This window comes from Notolepis coatsorum (genome assembly GCF_963971535.1).
Source record: "Notolepis coatsorum genome assembly, chromosome: 1".
Classification (NCBI taxonomy): Eukaryota; Metazoa; Chordata; class Actinopteri; order Aulopiformes; family Paralepididae; genus Notolepis; species Notolepis coatsorum.
The window spans coordinates 1,345,950-1,363,708 of record NC_140165.1 but is presented as its reverse complement, the minus strand read 5'-3'; the positions used below and the strand labels follow the sequence as shown (position 1 = coordinate 1,363,708).

At 48.3% G+C, this 17,759-nt stretch overlaps 1 protein-coding gene across 1 annotated transcript in view; it reads right to left on the bottom strand.

The window, feature by feature from the left end:
• Positions 1–17,759, bottom strand: part of abcb6a (ATP binding cassette subfamily B member 6 (LAN blood group) a) — a 63,628-nt gene that overhangs the window by 33,849 nt on the left and 12,020 nt on the right. Inside the window, exons 5-11 of the mRNA XM_084316380.1 lie at positions 16,523–16,644; positions 14,541–14,650; positions 14,221–14,286; positions 13,902–14,027; positions 12,129–12,205; positions 10,438–10,501; positions 7,023–7,108 (exon numbers count right to left, since the gene is read on the bottom strand). Of these exons, the coding sequence (XP_084172506.1) occupies positions 7,023–7,108; positions 10,438–10,501; positions 12,129–12,205; positions 13,902–14,027; positions 14,221–14,286; positions 14,541–14,650; positions 16,523–16,644 (651 nt within the window). The remainder of the gene's footprint in view (positions 1–7,022; positions 7,109–10,437; positions 10,502–12,128; positions 12,206–13,901; positions 14,028–14,220; positions 14,287–14,540; positions 14,651–16,522; positions 16,645–17,759) is intronic.

Below are 17,759 nucleotides of genomic sequence, written 5' to 3'. Positions count from 1 at the left end.
CGGCTCCCTCAGTACTTAGAGGCTTACGCTGTCAGTCAACAACCTAGTCTTCTACTAACAGTAAACGCGGTAAAACTAGAAAGTAAAAGTATGTCTAACCCCAACGCCCAGACTACCCCGACCATAGAGGCCCCTACGGGTTCTAATGTAACTGACCAAGTTCACGGTGGGGACCAGTGGGAACCAGACATGACTTCACACCCCGCCAGTACTGAAGAAGTAGTCCCCGATGAGTCCCGGGAGGAATACAACGCTACCGAGAGAGAACTCGGCACGGAAGAAGACGGGGAGAGCACCGTGGAGATAGAGCTCCAAGGCTCCGCAAGGAGTACCCCGAGGGAAGGCTCCCCTATACAACCGCCTTCTCCCAGCGAGGCAGAGAGGACCCTACAGCAGGCCTTCCTCATCAGCCTGAACGCCGCTGCTGAACGCGACCGACTGCAGATCCAGCAGCGGAGCGAAGAAGAGCATATACGTCTAGAAATAAGACGCATTCAGAGAGAAGAGAATGTGGCCCGAGACCGAGCAGACAGCCAGCGAGCAGCTGCTGGTGCTCTACGGGACGCAGAGCGCGACAGACAGCAAGCGCAACTAATAGAACAGCTGATCAGACGGACAACACCCTCTCCCTCCGCCAGAGGCTCCAGGAACTCGTCTAGACACACCTCCAGGGCGGCATCCCCTAGCCGAGTAAACAACCCTGAACTTGACCAACAGACGAGGTCTATACCCCCCACAGACCACCTCCCCCCACCGGTCCAAGCGAGACCTAGCAACCGGGAAGGAGCAGCATATCCTGTGGAGAGGCTAAACCAGAGACTACAAGCACTGGATGACCTAACTGAAGACGAAGAGGAAGAGGAGGAGAACCACGCCAGACGACAGCACAGTACTCTACCGGACCAGGAGGTCCGGTACAGCCCAGGCTATACTCCCGCGGAGCTGCGCTACAGACCCCCGACTCTATACCCGGGTGAGCACGACGCACGACCCGCACCGAGGAACAGCACCTGGACAAGCGGGCCATGGTACACTGCCGGTACCAGCCCATACCAAGGAGCGGGAGGAGACTCGCCTAGGAGGCCTCTCCCCCAACGCTCGCCGATGTATCCACAGTCAGCGTCATACATTGGCACGCCTATGGTACCCGACTTCACCCAAGAGAACCGGGCCCAGTATACAGAACTCCGCATGTGTCTGGAGACCATGTTGGTGGATGTATTGGATGAACGCCACAAATACGCCATCCTACTGAAGCACTTAAAGGTACCCCGCGCACATAATATAGCGCTCGCCTACGCGACTTCCACCACCCCATACACAGCAGCGCTGGTAGCATTGGACCAGAGGTATGGGCGCATATGGGATTACGTGATCCAGGAGATCCGACACATCGACCGCTTACCCCCAGCAATAGACAATCGAGCACTGGACGACCTGTCCATCAGAGTGCAGTCCCTGGTAGGGATGTTGGGAGCGCAGAGAGAGAAGGGGAGGCATGAACTTTACGGCAACTCAAATGTGGAAAGGATCTTGGAGAAGCTGCCGCCCGCTCGACAGGAGCGTTTTAGGCGGCAGAGAGACCACCGAGACCCGAATGGCCCCGAACCGAACCTCCTCGATCTAGCAGACTTCCTGGCGAGAGAAGTCAGCAGCCTACGGCTAGATACATTCGGACGGAGCACCCCTGGCTCCAGAGAAGGAACCAGACGACTAAATGATGGAAGAAGATCGGTGACTGTGATGCACCAATCGGAGTCAGTACCGAGCAGCAGGAGCCACAGTACCCCCTCCAGAACGGAGAAGTGGAAGATAGTGTGCCCCTACTGTGAGAAAGAACACTGGCTAGCGCAATGTGACTCCTTCCCCAAGCTGAACGCGGAGGAAGCAAGTCAATGGATAAAGTCCAACAAGCGCTGTTTTCGCTGTGCGCGCTCACACATGGCAGCCGAATGCCGCTTAAAGAAAAGGTGCACCAAGTGCGATGGAGCCCATCTGGACATACTTCACGACAGTAACAGACGGCGCCCTTCACCCGCACCATCCAGCAGCAAAGCGAGCGTCATGTACATCGATCCCGCCAGCAGCAGTGGAGCCCGAGTACTCCTAAAAGTAGTGCGTGTGACACTAAGCTACCAGAATAAAGTCCTGGACACTTACGCCGTCCTCGATGACGGGTCAGAGAAGACCCTTCTGCTCGCCTCCGCTGCGGCCCAGCTAGGGCTGCGGGGAAGCGAAACCCAAATGACAATTCGGACAATAAGACGAGATTTGAAGACGATAAAGGGCGAGAATGTCTCATTCTCTATCGCAGCAAGCGGCCAGCCTGAGCGACGGTACCAGATTACAGACGCTTTCACCAGCCAAGAAATAGGACTGTCGCGGTACACATACCCCGTCGCCAAGCTGATGGATAAATATGCACATCTGCGCAAGTTACCGATCCCGCTCATAGACAATGCTATGCCGACCCTGTTGATAGGCTCCGACCATGCAGACCTCATTGTCCCGATAGACCGGGTTCATACCGGACCCCGAGGCTGTCCTGCAGCAGTCGAGACCCGTTTGGGATGGACTCTCCAAGGCCCGCTCGCCAAATCTCTCAACCGAAGTACAGCCACTAGATGTCTCCACTCCCGAGTCACAGAGGGAGAAACCGCACTCCTGCAACACGTAGAGCGGTTATGGACCTTGGAACAAATGCCCTTTAAGAACGGAAAGAAAGACATTCGCTCTAAAGATGACATTTACGCCATTCACCTCCTCGAGACAGGGACCAAGAGAGTCCCGGTCAACGGCGTGTTGAGATACGCCACACCACTCCTGCGGCGAGAAGGAATGCCTACTTTCCACGCCAAGACAGACGCCACAGAACGGTACCTGCTGAACACGGAGCGGCGCTTAGCCAAGAACCCCGCCCAAGAGAGTGTATACCGCGCTGAGATTGAGAAGCTCATCACAGCGGGACACGTCACAAAGATGGACATTAAAGAGGCTGACCAGACCACTGAATCGTGGTACGTGCCTCACCACAAGGTCCATCACAACGGTAAAGACCGCATAGTATTTAACTGCAGCTACCAGATCGGATCCCAAAATCTGAATAAAGAGTTACTGCCCGGTCCCACACTCGGCCCCTCCCTACTCGGCGTTCTACTCCGCTTCCGCCAGGAAAAGGTGGCCATCAGCGGGGACATTAAAGGAATGTTCCTGCAGGTGAGATTAGTAGAGGAGGACAAGCCCCTGTTACGGTTCCTATGGAGAGAGAAGCCAGGAGATGAGCACCCAGCCATCTACCAATGGGAAGTCCTCCCCTTCGGAACGACGTGCAGCCCCTGCTGTGCTACGTTTGCACTACAGAAACATGTAGCAGAGGACCCAGCAGCGGACGAAGAGGTCCGACACAGCGTAAAGAACAGCTTCTACGTAGACAACTGTCTACAAAGCCTTTCAACCCAGGAAGAAGCCGAGGCTCTCCTGATTAAACTCCGCGCCTCATTGATCAAAGGCGGCTTTGATCTCAGGCAGTGGGCCAGCAGCGATCCGCAAGTACTGCGCAGCCTCTCCTCCGAGGACAAGGCAGCCAGCAGCGAGACCTGGATGGCTACAATCCCGGGAGAAGCCCAGGAGATGACCCTGGGATTGGTGTGGCGATTCAAAACAGATTCGCTTCACTACAGACACAAGCCCCTGACTACGGAGCAGGGAAGGCCGGCGGCGGCGCCGACCACCAGACGGAGTGTGTACACAACACTCGCCCGACAATATGACCCGCTAGGATGTATTCTACCGTACACCACCAGGGCAAAAATGATTGTACGAGCATTGTGGGACAAGGAACAAGGGGGGGACGACCCCATTCCCGCACACCTTGCATCCACCTGGAGAGAGTGGGAGATGGAGCTCCACTCACTCCCAGGCGTTAATATGCGCCGAAGCTACTTCCCACCCACGGTGAGGCCAGAGACATGTAAAATGGACTTACACGTCTTCAGTGACGCCTCAGAGGTCGCATACGGATCAGTAGCCTACTTGCGGGCCCAAGAAAAGGGGGGAGAGATCTACACAGCATTTGTCCTCGCCCGCTCGAGAATAGCCCCACGCAAGCAACAATCTATCCCACGCCTAGAGCTCTGCGCAGCCCTAGCCGGAGCGCACCTAGCCACGCTCATCCAACGTGAGCTCACCATACCGGTGTCTAGAACAATCCTGTGGTCAGATTCCACGACAGTACTCGCCTGGATCAAATCGGACTCATGCAAGTACAAAGTCTTCGTGGGAGTCAGAGTCACCGAGATTCAAGACTTAACCGAAGAGTTAACCGGAGAAACAGAGTGGCGCTACGTTGATACAAAACAGAACCCAGCTGACGTCATCACCCGGGGAATGCCCCTAGATGACCTCACCCGTCGCAATGTCTACAGTGACGGCCCCGCATTCCTAAGACTCCCGGAAGGACAGTGGCCCATGCCTATCCCGAGGGAAGCCAGTCAGGAGGAGGCTGAGAATAAGAAGCCTGTGTTCTGTGGATTGAGCACTGTTATCTCCGCAGACCCCAACACACTCCTGATGGGGCGGCTAGATCCCGCGTTACCCCAGACAATGTACCGGCCTGAAGAAGCGAACGGCCGACGAATGTGGAGGTACAGCCAAGTATTAGCCGACAAGTTTTGGAGCAGTTTCCTACTGCACTACCTACCGTCTCTACAGACCCGCCAGAAGTGGGTAAAGGAGAGAGACAATTTGACAGAAGGAACAGTCGTCATGATTATTGATCAATCACTGCCCAGAGCTATGTGGCCGGCCGGCCGCGTAAGCAAAGTGATCACCGGTGCCGACGGCAAGGTCCGAGCAGCTGAAGTGCTTGTCCAGGGTCGCACTTACACCCGTCCCGTGGCGAGGCTCATAGAACTGCCCCGACTCCCAGACACAATCGATGATGACCATGACCCTATAACCCTATGACTTTGTGAAGTTGACTGACCCCTACAGCAAACCCTTATGTGTAAATAGACAACGCGATTAATCTGTCTCTGCTTAACTGATTAGGTCTGGGACCAATCAGGGGGTGGCTGTTGTGAAGGGCCAGATTAAACCGAATATATATATTTATTTATATATATATATTTAATTGTATTTGTATATTCTCTAATATTCCCTGATATCCCTTGTATATTCCTTGTACAATATGCATTGAATATCCATTCTAGCCTACTGAACATCCCATAATAGTCTCCATTCTACTATTGGTCGAGACCTTGGTGCCAGGCTGCCATACCCCTCAGACCCAGTTCAAACGTACCGCTCAACATGTACGAACAAGTCCTAGTTCCGCGTAGGAATCTGGCTACCGCACCACTAATGGGACTATTTGTTCATAGTGCGTATATATACTGCGCTACTAAAGTAGGACTTCCTTTTCAGTCCAGTTTCTTACCCTCCAATAGAGTGACAGACGTAAAGCCTCCCCGCGACGCCACGTGTGGGAGTAAGGCCAAGTTCGGCCTACCATCGGTATTGAGACATCGTGTATATTAATATTTGAATAGTCATATTTGGCACTATATCGTCGAGTTGGACGTAGTCTATTAAGCTAATAATAGTCTGTTAATATATAGTGCTTCGTGCGGTGAGAATACTACCGTAGTCAGCACCCCATCGTTTCGGGCAGAAAACTGGCTGCTTTCCAGGATGATCGACCCCATGTGAGATTGCACCCGAGGAGCCCCAGAGCCGACGAGCGAGTGGACCTGTATACCGGATTATTCTACCGACGACAGCCCGCCTTCCCAGGCACGGATTATGCTTTGTATACGTTGATTATTCCATGGATAAAGACCCCCGACACTGCCGTGTGTTGGAACCCCCCCCCCCTGGAGAGGACGCAAGGTGAGGAGACGCTCTGCAAGACGAGGTCGCTTCACGTCTCTCCTCCGTGGACCGGAGGACGCCGGCCCACAAAGAGTCCACCTGCTTTCATCTGTGGTCCAAGGATCGCCGGCGCATTGAACGGCACTACAGTGGGTTCACCTGGGATACCCTTGGCCGGATGAGGCAGCCGGACTCTACCCCCCCCCCTTCCTACTCCTGTCGGCTTACAAGCGACCGGATTAACCCCCCCTAGTGTATCCAGTCTATAATCATTAAAGTATCATTGCTGTTATTCCTTAACTATTCCAGGTCGTATATGTACCACCTGCGCCTTCAGAGATTGGACATTCTCTATTGATATACCGACGAATACTCTTGCCATAAAAGTGCATACTAATTCCCATTCATAAATGTGATTGATTTGATTAAGTGCTTGCTCTACACACCATCGCTGTGTAGAAATAAAGACCTATTTCTAATTCGTACATTTGTGTTGGATCCGTTTCATCTACGTGACAGTGTTCATCATAATATATTTATGCCGAGTACTGGGTGGCCGAATATTAAGTACAAAGGTAGTGGTAGTAAGTATCATATCTAGTAATACAGTCAGGGAATTGTACCCCTCAGTTACACTAAAGTTATATCATACTTTATGTATCCAATACTAAAGTTATATCATACTTTATGTAGTCAATACTAAAGATATATCATACTTTATGTATTCAATACTAAAGTTATATCATACTTTATGTATCCAATACTAAAGTTATATCATACTTTATGTATCCAATACTAAAGTTATATCATACTTTATGTATCCAATACTAAAGTTATATCATACTTTATGTATCCAATACTAAAGTTATATCATACTTTATGTATCCAATACTAAAGTTATATCATACTTTATGTATCCAATACTAAAGTTATATCATACTTTATGTATCCAATACTAAAGATACATTGTACTTTATTTACTTTTCAGAGGTCAGTTTGAAAAACAAAACCGGGTACATCTTTAATTAAGATGACGAGCGATGCCTCAATCGTGCCAAAACACTAAATAAATGAATGAATAAGAACAGAAATCTGTTCTCGAAATATTATATAAGTAGCCGTGTGCTCTGTCCTCCTGAAGAAAAACCTACCCTTCGGTGTAGCTGAAATGCACGTTTTCAAACTCCACTTTACCCAGTTTGTAGAGGAAGTTGCCCGCGTTGACGTCATCGAACACCTGCAAGTAGGAGCAACACATCGACAAGAAGAACACATGAAGCACAACGGAGGGAATAAACACACACACCAATCAGGGCTCCGATAAAGTTGAATCTGGTTAGTTCAGTTAGGATGTCTGTTTATTTTATTGACGTCCGTTTATTTTATTTGAGATTCTCTAACCCCCCGTCTCGGTCTCTCCGAGTGGATGTATCGAGCGATACTTCTACTGGATCCGAGCGGTTCCTTGGGGAATACCACTGATACTTTGAGATCTTGACTTTTACCAGTTATCTTATTTTCATACCAGTGCTCGTTTCCTATGCTTTCTTGTTATCGTTTTTAACTCTATTTATTTAAACGTGTTTAATGTTCTTATGTACCTTAGTAACTATTGCTACCATGTATGTATGTATGTATGTATGTATGTATGTATGTATGTATGTATATAATTTTTGATCCACTTTTTCTCCTTATTTTAAAAATGTTCTCCCATCCCAATTTCGTGTTTTTCCCAATTCTCCACTCCCCTGTCTTGAACGTTGCTCGACTATGCCCCCCACTGGTCGGTTGTAGGGAGGATAGAAGCCTTGCATCACGTGTCCCCCTCCGGTACACGAGGAGGCAGCCTGTCACATCTTTTCACCTGCACAGCGCGGACTCTCAGTGGCGAGGTGTAACGTGTGGGAGGCTCACACTGCCCCCGCTACTTCCCGTCTCTGCTGTGCAGGCGTCCCCCCAACCGACCTGTAGGAGTCGCTGTCCACAACGTCCAAATCCCCACCCATCGACTTCCACACCGCTAACTCTGCCAATGAGTTATACGACGGCCGGCCCAAGCCGGAGGCAACGCCGACACCCGGATTCGAGACCGGAGTCTCTTGCATTGGTGACGAGCGCAATCTCCGCTGCGCCACCCAGCCGCATGTATGTATGTATGTATATGTGTTAGGTATATATGCATATGTATATATGGTGTTAGTGAGTCTTTCCATATCTTCATTGGGGAAAGTCTGCAAGTGTTGCATATCTGGATTTTATGGTGGTTTTGCTTTTGGTCCGTTGGTGTTTCTTCTCGCCTGTGGAGCCCCTGGGGGAAATGCCTTGGGGTCTCTGGCTATATAAATACATTTGATTTGAAATTTGATTTGAATAAAGACATTCTTAAGTCGACTAAGACTTAAGCAGGTAAACACACAGAAATAAAATACATATAGAAATAAATTAGCCTAAAACTAGATATACAGGTAAATAGACAAATAAATAAAAAGGTATGTATACTGTGCACAGTGTGAATACATAGACGGATACATACCCAGACACATACACACAAATACAGATAGACAGATACACAATGCAGTACGGTGCCACTGCAGAATGCCATTCACATTTCAGAAGGCATGGCTTGAGTTAGTATAGGTAACAAAGCCTTAAGTATAGACAAGAGTTCAGAGTCTGTACGGTATGGAGAGTGTGAGAGAGAGAGAGAGAGAGAGAGAGAGAGAGAGAGAGAGAGAGAGATTATTGCTTACCAGACACGTACTTGACTAATCGACTAACAAAGTCTAAGACTAAACCACTTGATTAATCAACAAACAAAGTCTAAGGCTAAACCGATCGATTAATCGACTAACAAAGTCTAAGACTAAACTGATTGATTAATCGACTAACAAAGTCTAAGGCTAAACAATTGATTCATCAATTACCTAAGGCTAAACGATTGATTCATCAATTAACTAAGGCTAAACGATTGATAAATTGATTGATAAACAAAACATCCGATTGGGCAAAAACACCAGCTGCCTGCATCAATACCCAATCAGATGCTTTTGGCCAAGTGCTGTTCTCGGGGTTAAAAAAACTAAGACCACCATCACGTTCCTCAATGTGCAAAACCAGCTGCAGATCAGAGGCTCCTGGTTCCTCTGAGAGACTGTGGTGTGGTAGTGAAGGGTTAACCACCTGTAGTGTGGTAGTGAAAGGGTTAACCTTCTGTAGTGTGGTAGTGAAAGGTTAACCTTCTGTAGTGTGGTAGTGAAAGGGTTAACCTTCTGTAGTGTGGTAGTGAAAGGTTAACCTTCTGTAGTGTGGTAGTGAAAGGGTTAACCTTCTGTAGTGTGGTAGTGAAAGGTTTAACCTTCTGTAGTGTGGTAGTGAAAGGTTAACCTTCTGTAGTGTGGTAGTGAAAGGTTAACCTTCTGTAGTGTGGTAGTGAAAGGGTTAACCTTCTGTAGTGTGGTAGTGAAAGGGTTAACCTTCTGTAGTGTGGTAGTGAAAGGTTAACCTTCTGTAGTGTGGTAGTGAAAGGGTTAACCTTCTGTAGTGTGGTAGTGAAAGGGTTAACCTTCTGTAGTGTGGTAGTGAAAGGGTTAACCTTCTGTAGTGTGGTAGTGAAAGGTTAACCTTCTGTAGTGTGGTAGTGAAAGGTTAGCCTTCTGTAGTGTGGTAGTGAAAGGGTTAACCCTTTGTCGTGTGGCAGTGTATGGGGTTAACCTTCTGTATTGTCTCAGTGATTTCTTTTTTTTTTACAATAAAGTTTCATAAAAATCTTAGTCAAACCTTTAGTATTATGGATATTAAACATGCTGGCAGAGTACATGCATCCATGTTGTCGTGAACATTTTAATTAAATAAAGAAATTCCCTATCCATAGTCGCCGTGGGAAAAAAAATAAAAATAAAGTGTGGCAGTGAAAGGGTTAATGGACTGAGCAACAGAAAGGGGGCAGAAAGCTCAGTGCACTGCTCGCTGGCCTCCCGGCTACTGCCACCAAGCCTCTTCAACTCATTCAGAACGCAGCGGCCCGCCTGATCTCAAACCTACCGAGGTCGGCCCATGTCACCCCACTTCTCAGGGACCTGCACTGGCTCCCCATTGCTGCACGAATCCGCTTCAAGGCCCTCGACCTGGCATACCGTGCAGCAAAGGGAACGGCTCCCGCCTACCTCCGGTCAATGGTCTCTAACTACACACCCTCAAGACCCCTACACTCTGCATCCTCTGGCCACCTCAGACCCACTCCTGTCCGAGCTCCGGGAGGGTCATCAAGGAGAAGCCGCCTGTTCTCAGTCCTTGGAACGGACTTCCCACCACAGTTGGGACAGCCCAAACCCGACCAATGTTTCGCCGTCGACTAAAGACACACTTCTTCAATCAATATTAAAAAAATTTATAATTTCAAAAATGTCCTCTAATGCACTCTTCCTAATATACTAACATACAGTCGACACTGCTCAAGTTTGAACACTGTTACTCGGCTGATAAGAGTTGTGCCCTTCCTTCAGAACACTTGTAAGTCGCTTTGGATAAAAGCGTCCGCTAAATGACTAAATGTAAAACATGCGTTACCTCCTGGTCCTCCTCGAAGAGCTTGAACATGCTCTCCATGTCGATGAACGAATTCTGGATCATTCTGTGGCGACAAAAGAATTCCATTCATGAGATTTTATTCACGAAGCCATATTAAAACAACCATCGTTGACCAAAACGCTGTACTGTCGTGGCAAAGTGTTAAACAACAACAACATATACATAGAACATGAAACAGAGAAAACACACACACAAAATACAGACTCAAAGGCAAATTAATAAGAAAATAGCTAATGGGCGGCTAGGTGGTGTAGTGGGCAAGGCGCTCGCCACTAACGCAGGAGACGCTGGGTTCGAGACCAGCTCTCGGCGTTGCTTCCGGCTTGGCCGGTCGTTCATACTAACACAATTGGCAGTGTTAGGGGGTGGGAAAGCCGGTGGGTGGGGATCGGACGTTGTGGACGCCTATTCTTTATTCCCAGCGGAAGAGTGCTGCCGAGTGCTTCCGCGTTTTCCCTGATTGGCTGCGACACGCCCCGCGTAGCCGTAATCCCTGATGTTTTTCATTCGACGCTTAGCTCAACTGGTACGCCGCCGTGCTGTGGAGCCTGCGGTGTGGTTGGTCACAAGTTTGAATCACTTCAATAATTTTTTTTTCTCGCTATAAACGTGCATTCTTCCGCTGGTTAAGTTTAGGCATTATTTCGGAGTTGGTTAAGGGTAGGGTTAAGTTAAGGTTAGGCATTATTTCGGAGTTGGTTAAGGTTAGGGTTAAGTTAAGGTTAGGGAGGGTTAAGGTTAGGCATTCTTTCGGAGTTGGTTAAGGTTAGGGTTAAGTTAAGGTTAGGGAGGGTTATGGTTGGGCATTATTTCGGAGTTGGTTTAGGTTAGGGTTAAGTTAAGGTTAGGGAGGGTTAAGGTTAGGCGTTCTTTCGGAGTTGGTTAAGGTTAGGGTTAAGTTAAGGTTAGGCATTATTTCGGAGTTGGTTTAGGTTAGGGTTAAGTTAAGGTTAGGGAGGGTTAAGGTTAGGCATTATTTCGGAGTTGGTTAAGGTTAGGGTTAAGTTAAGGTTAGGTTAGGGAGGGTTAAGGTTAGGCATTATTTCGGAGTTGGTTAAGGTTAGGGTTTGTCACAGAGAATGCCTGTCTGTCTTTCTTGACGTGGAGGATGCAGCCTATTTCCGCACTGCCGCTCTCTCGCGGTCACATGGGCGTCATGGCCAATCAGAGAAACGCGACGCACTCTTCCGCTGGGAATAAGCTACACGCGTTGTGGACAGCGACTCCTACAGGTCGGTTGGTGCGCCTGTACAGCAGAATCAGGAAGTATCGGGGGCAGCGTGAGCCTCCCACGCGTTACTCCTCGCCACTGAGAGATCGAGCTGTCTGGTGAAAAGATGCGACAGGCTGCCTCCTCGTGTACCGGAGGGGACACGTGATGCAAGGCTTCTACCCTCACTACAGCCGACCAGTGGGAGGCATGGTCTAGCAACGTTCGAGACAGGGGAGGGAAGAATTGGCACAGTGAAATTGGGATGGGAGAAAAAATAGAAAAATATTACAGAGGGTTAACCCTTTCACTACCACACTACAGAGGGCTAACCTTTCACTACAGGTTAACCCTTTCACTACCACACTACAGACTGTTAACCCTTTCACTACCACACTACAGACGGTTAACCCTTTCACTACCACACTACAGACGGTTAACCTCCCTCCTGCCGTCTCACCTGTAGTAAGTCCCGAACCAGTTGAGGGGTGTGTACAGCTGGATGATGTAGGTGCCGAAGAGGACGAAGTCTCCCACCTGGGAACAGAGACGTGGAAAAGTGAACCAAAACTTCATAAACAAAACACGCCACCTGCCGGTCCAATACTATACCGCCATCATCCAAAGCATCAAAGCTCACCTCACCAATCACAGTCTGGTACGGTTCTGCACAAAAACACTCCATTCAAAAACGTCAGCGCATCATAAACAAGGCCTCCAAAATTATAGGGTGTGACCCCCCCCCCCTGGACTCCACCTTCACCTCCAGCACAACCACCCGCACCAGAAAAATTGCAAAAAGTCCCCTCCCACCCAGCACACCCCCTGTTCCAGCCCCTCCTACCCTGCACACCCCCTGTTTCAGCCCCTCCCACCCAGCACACCCCCTGTTTCAGCCCCTCCCACCCAGCACACCCCCTGTTTCAGCCCCTCCCACCCAGCACACCCCCTGTTTCAGCCCCTCCCACCCAGCACACCCCCTGTTTCAGCCCCTCACACCCAGCACACCCCCTGTTTCAGCCCCTCCCACCCAGCACACCCCCTGTTTCAGCCCCTCCCACCCAGCACACCCCCTGTTTCAGCCCCTCACACCCAGCACACCCCCTGTTTCAGCCCCTCCCACCCAGCACACCCCCTGTTTCAGCCCCTCACACCCAGCACACCCCCTGTTTCAGCCCCTCCCCCCCAGCACACCCCCTGTTTCAGCCCCTCCCCCCCAGCACACCCCCTGTTTCAGCCCCTCCCCCCCAGCACACCCCCTGTTTCAGCCCCTCCCCCCCAGCACACCCCCTGTTTCAGCCCCTCCCCCCCAGCACACCCCCTGTTTCAGCCCCTCCCCCCCAGCACACCCCCTGTTTCAGCCCCTGCCCTCAGGTAGGCGCTTCAAGTCCATCCTTTCAAAAACCACCCGCTTCAAGGACAGCTTCTTCCCAACCGCCATTCAGACCCTGAACTCCCTTGGCCCGATATCCCATAATACCAGCATCTGCATAGTCCTAGATTCAAACTAACTGGCGTTCGTTCACACATCGAAACTTGAGCTGTACAGTTTCATAGAAATAAGATGTGAATTCGAATTTTATTCTATTCAATTTCTTTTACTTTTGCTCCCATATTTACCGGGAATTGAACCCGGCTCTCTGTGGTGGTCGGCGGCGAGTGCTTAGACCTCTACACCAGGGGTTCCCAAACTTTTCAGGCCGGGACCCAGAAAATAAGGCGTCAGAGAGCCGCGGCCCAATGCACATCGTCTGGCTTTTTTATTGCCAGGCGACCGATTAAGTTAGTTCAAGTTAGTTATTCATTTATATGTGCTATTTATGAGAAGGCTAATTTGTTGCAAAATAATAATGATAATAATAATAGCCTCATTAAAATACTATTGTTGCTTCGGTTGTTTTCAGCGTTTTATGTGCATAATCTGTTATTTAGTTTGAAATGTTCGTTGAAATAAGTAGATTTTTCGTTTTTGTTTATTTATTAAGTTAATATAAAACCATATAGTCACATTTTAGAATACAATAGAATAGAATTTTAGAATACAACTAGAAACACTGTCCTGGCCTGCTTCTAAGTTCAGTGGCCTGACAAAAAATATATATATATATTTATATATATATATATATATATATATATATATATTTTTTTTTTTTTGGAAATCATCTCGCCCACCTTTGGGTCGCGACCCCGACTTTGGGAACCACTGTTCTACACCATGTTCTAGGCTCAGTACCTTAAACTTGCCCTCCGTGACAAAGTAGGCACAGAGCAGGGAGCCGGCCAGCAGGCCCGACCCGATGATGATGTTCTGGGTCTGGTTCAGGAAGGCCAGGGAGGCTTGGGTCTTCCACTCCGACGCCTATAGGGGGCAGGAGAGAGGGCAGTAGGGTGCAACGTAAAAACATCACCAGCACAAGTATGAATGACTGGGCTACGGGGGGAACAGGAAACCCATGTTTTGTAACCATTCCTTAAAATACCCATTGCACAATATAACTGACGGTTGTGTAGAAACAGAGAATGGGACTTTCAGACGGCTACTTTTCGCTTACCTGGTATTTCCGAATGAGGTCTTCAAAGCGACTGACCTCGTAGTGCTCTGCGTTGTAGTACTTCACCTGTCGAGGAAACGGGGGCCGATTTAAAATAATTTTTTAAAGACTTTGACCGAAAAAGATATCAAGCCAATATTATTACTTTGGACTTCTCAATAGAGGAAATGAGTTCTTTAGCTAAACGTTATAGAACAATGTTTCATCTTGTCCATTTCTAATATTATAAAAAAAAAAAAAAGAAGGAAATTCAAGATTCAAGATCGTTTATCGTCATGTGCACAGTTGCACAGGAGGGGGGGGGTCAAAGGTCAAAGTACCGTCTCAAAGTTCAGCAGGGAGTCCACGGCCTTGGACTTGGCTGCGTTGTCCTGCGTGTTCATGTCTCGCCGGTACTTCGTCCTCCACTCCGTGATGATGATGGTCAGCGCTGCGGGCACAGACACCGACGTGAGCAGAGACGTCCCGTATTATCACACGGCAGCGACACACAGAGACGTGATCAGAGACGTGAGCAGAGACGTCCCGTATTATCACACGGAGACAGAGACGTGAGCAGAGACGTCCCGTATTATCACACGGAGACACACAGAGACGTGAGCAGAGACGTCCCGTATTATCACACAGAGACACACAGACGTGAGCAGAGACGTGCCGTATTATCACACGGAGACACAGAGACGTGAGCAGAGACGTCCCGTATTATCACACGGAGACACAGAGACGTGAGCAGAGACGTGCCGTATTATCACACGGAGACACACAGACGTGAGCAGAGACGTGCCGTATTATCACACGGAGACACAGAGACGTGAGCAGAGACGTCCCGTATTATCACACGGAGACACACAGAGACGTGAGCAGAGACGTCCCGTATTATCACACAGAGACACACAGACGTGAGCAGAGACGTGCCGTATTATCACACGGAGACACAGAGACGTGAGCAGAGACGTCCCGTATTATCACACGGAGACGTGAGCAGAGACGTGCCGTATTATCACACGGAGACACACAGACGTGAGCAGAGACGTGCCGTATTATCACACGGAGACACAGAGACGTGAGCAGAGACGTCCCGTATTATCACACGGAGACACACAGACGTATTATCGGCCCATATTGGCATTAAAATGTAATATCGGAAATGATCTGTATAGGTTTAAAAAAAATTATAATAATAATTTGTTTACATTTATTTAACCTTTATTTACCCAGGCAAGCAAGTAAGAACAAATTCTTATTTTATTTATTGTCAAAAGTATGCATAATGTTGTGTTAATTCCACGACAAGAGATATGTAATGTTAATTAGCTGAAATTATTCAGTTTTTTAGGGGGGAAACCCTGCATATATCGGTATCGGTTGATATCGGTATCGGAAATTAAGAGTTGGACAATATCGGTATATATCGGATATCGGTAAATATCTATGGTAGAGAGGGGGCCATGACAGGTAGGATATCTATGGTAGAGAGGGGGCCATGACAGGTTAGAGATCTATGGTATTGGGGCACCCAAGTGGCGAACCACGTAACGCGCTGCGTCGCGGCACGGCCGACCCGGGTTCGATTCCCGGACCCGGCATTCTTTGCCGAATGTCTCCCCCCCTGCTCGGTCTCCCGTTCCTCATCTCTCTCTCTCTCTCTCTCTCTCTCTACCGGACTGCCCGGTAGTACAAACAAATAAGAAAATCGACCAAAAACATAATAATTAAAAAATTTAATTAAATAAAATAACGTTTTCATTCATTCATGACTGGTTAGGCTCTAGAGATCTATGGTACAGGACCATGATTGGTTGGAGATCCACAGATGAAGCCTTTAGTTTTCCTAACCATTTTGTCGCGACGAGAGCACGGTGATCTCACGTGTCATTGGAATTCATGAGGAAAACCAGGCTGCTGTTCCGTTTTATGCCGCCAGGAGGCGCAAAGTCGACGGGCGGCGGTCTGTTGACTTCCTCATTCATCACTGTGCCTTTTGTGTTGCTAACAGGAGAGCAACGTTGGGACGGCGCGAGACAGAGAGACACTTGTTTATTGTGAATTGAAAATACGCCGGTAAAGTGGTGAGGAGGGAGACTCGTTCATTCAAGTAAGCTATAATACAGTATATAATATGGCCACCACCAGACATATTCTCTCCGTGAAATTGCATTTATCGGTCGCGCAAAAAGCTTTTTTTTTTTTTTTTTTTTACTTTGAAAAATGGTCACTTCCGCCTCAGTACTCGGCTACAGTTGAATGAAAATACATGGATACATATGCGTGGCAGAGTGGGTGTACCGACTGTACCACTCACTGAGGTAGAGGGCCATGCAGACGAAGATGATGAGGCCGAACCAGGCGTTGAAGTAGGTGACGAAGTAGATGATGGAGATGACGATGTCGGCGATGGTGGGGAAGATGCTGAACACGATGTAGCTGGAAGGAAACAGGAAGGAAGCCACGTGGTGGAGGTGTAACGATGAGACCTCACAACAACCATCAGATTCGATTACGACTCTTCAAGCAACGATTCAATGCGTCACGAAATCTCTTCAATTGATCACGATTCAATTCGATTAGATACATTTTCTATCAGTTAATTCCCCCCCCCAAAAAAATTTGAATACACAAATGTGGCTGCAGGGGGAACTGATTCACTCGGCATGAATGGACTATGTAAGGGATAATGTATAACAACGAGGTCATTGTCGCAAAATAATTGACCGACACGGAGTTTAAAATACCGAGCCGCCTCGGCGAGGTGTTTTAAACGTCAGTGAAGGTCAATTATTTTGCGACAATGATCGAGTATAGCTATACATTATCCCGCTTATTACATGGCTAACTTACTAACAATATACCTAATTCATTTTACATCGACTCGCAACAGTAACACTGGTTCTGGCTCCGCTGAGTGCTCGTCGCTCCGCCCCCCAGCAGCTTCCCCGGCAGCCGGCAGTTTGCACTGATGTCAGTGGGCTTGATTGCGAACAGCTGCGCACAGCGGTCATTATTGTGGGCTTGATTGCGAACAGCTGCGCACAGCGGTCATTATTGTCTGATAACTGACCTCTGACGCGCGCTATTGACCAATCACAAGCAAGCATTTCGGCGAATGTGAAAACGCCATGTAATAAAGGTCAATAAAAACAATACACCAAAAAAATTATTATTATTATTATTTCGATTCTACCGTTACTGGAGTTTCTTCAGTGCTTTCACAGGGTGTCAGGGTTTCAACAAGTTTAAAATTTAAAAGGAACACGCAGACTTTTTGGGAAATTCGCTTATTTGCCATCTACCCTGGAGTTAGCCATAGTGGGGCGGTTAAGCAAACTAATTGTAGCATTTTATGAAAGAAGCATGAAACTTTCAGCACATCATCTACATACCCCAAGGTTTGATTTCAGACGTGGAAACACTTTCAGACTGACCTCTGGTTACCTTGAGGGGTCATTGACCTCAGCATTGCATTTTTCCACTTTTCGTCCCATTATTCTCCTTTATAATAATATATAATTATGTTTGTTAAAATGGCAGTTTTGTTCTAA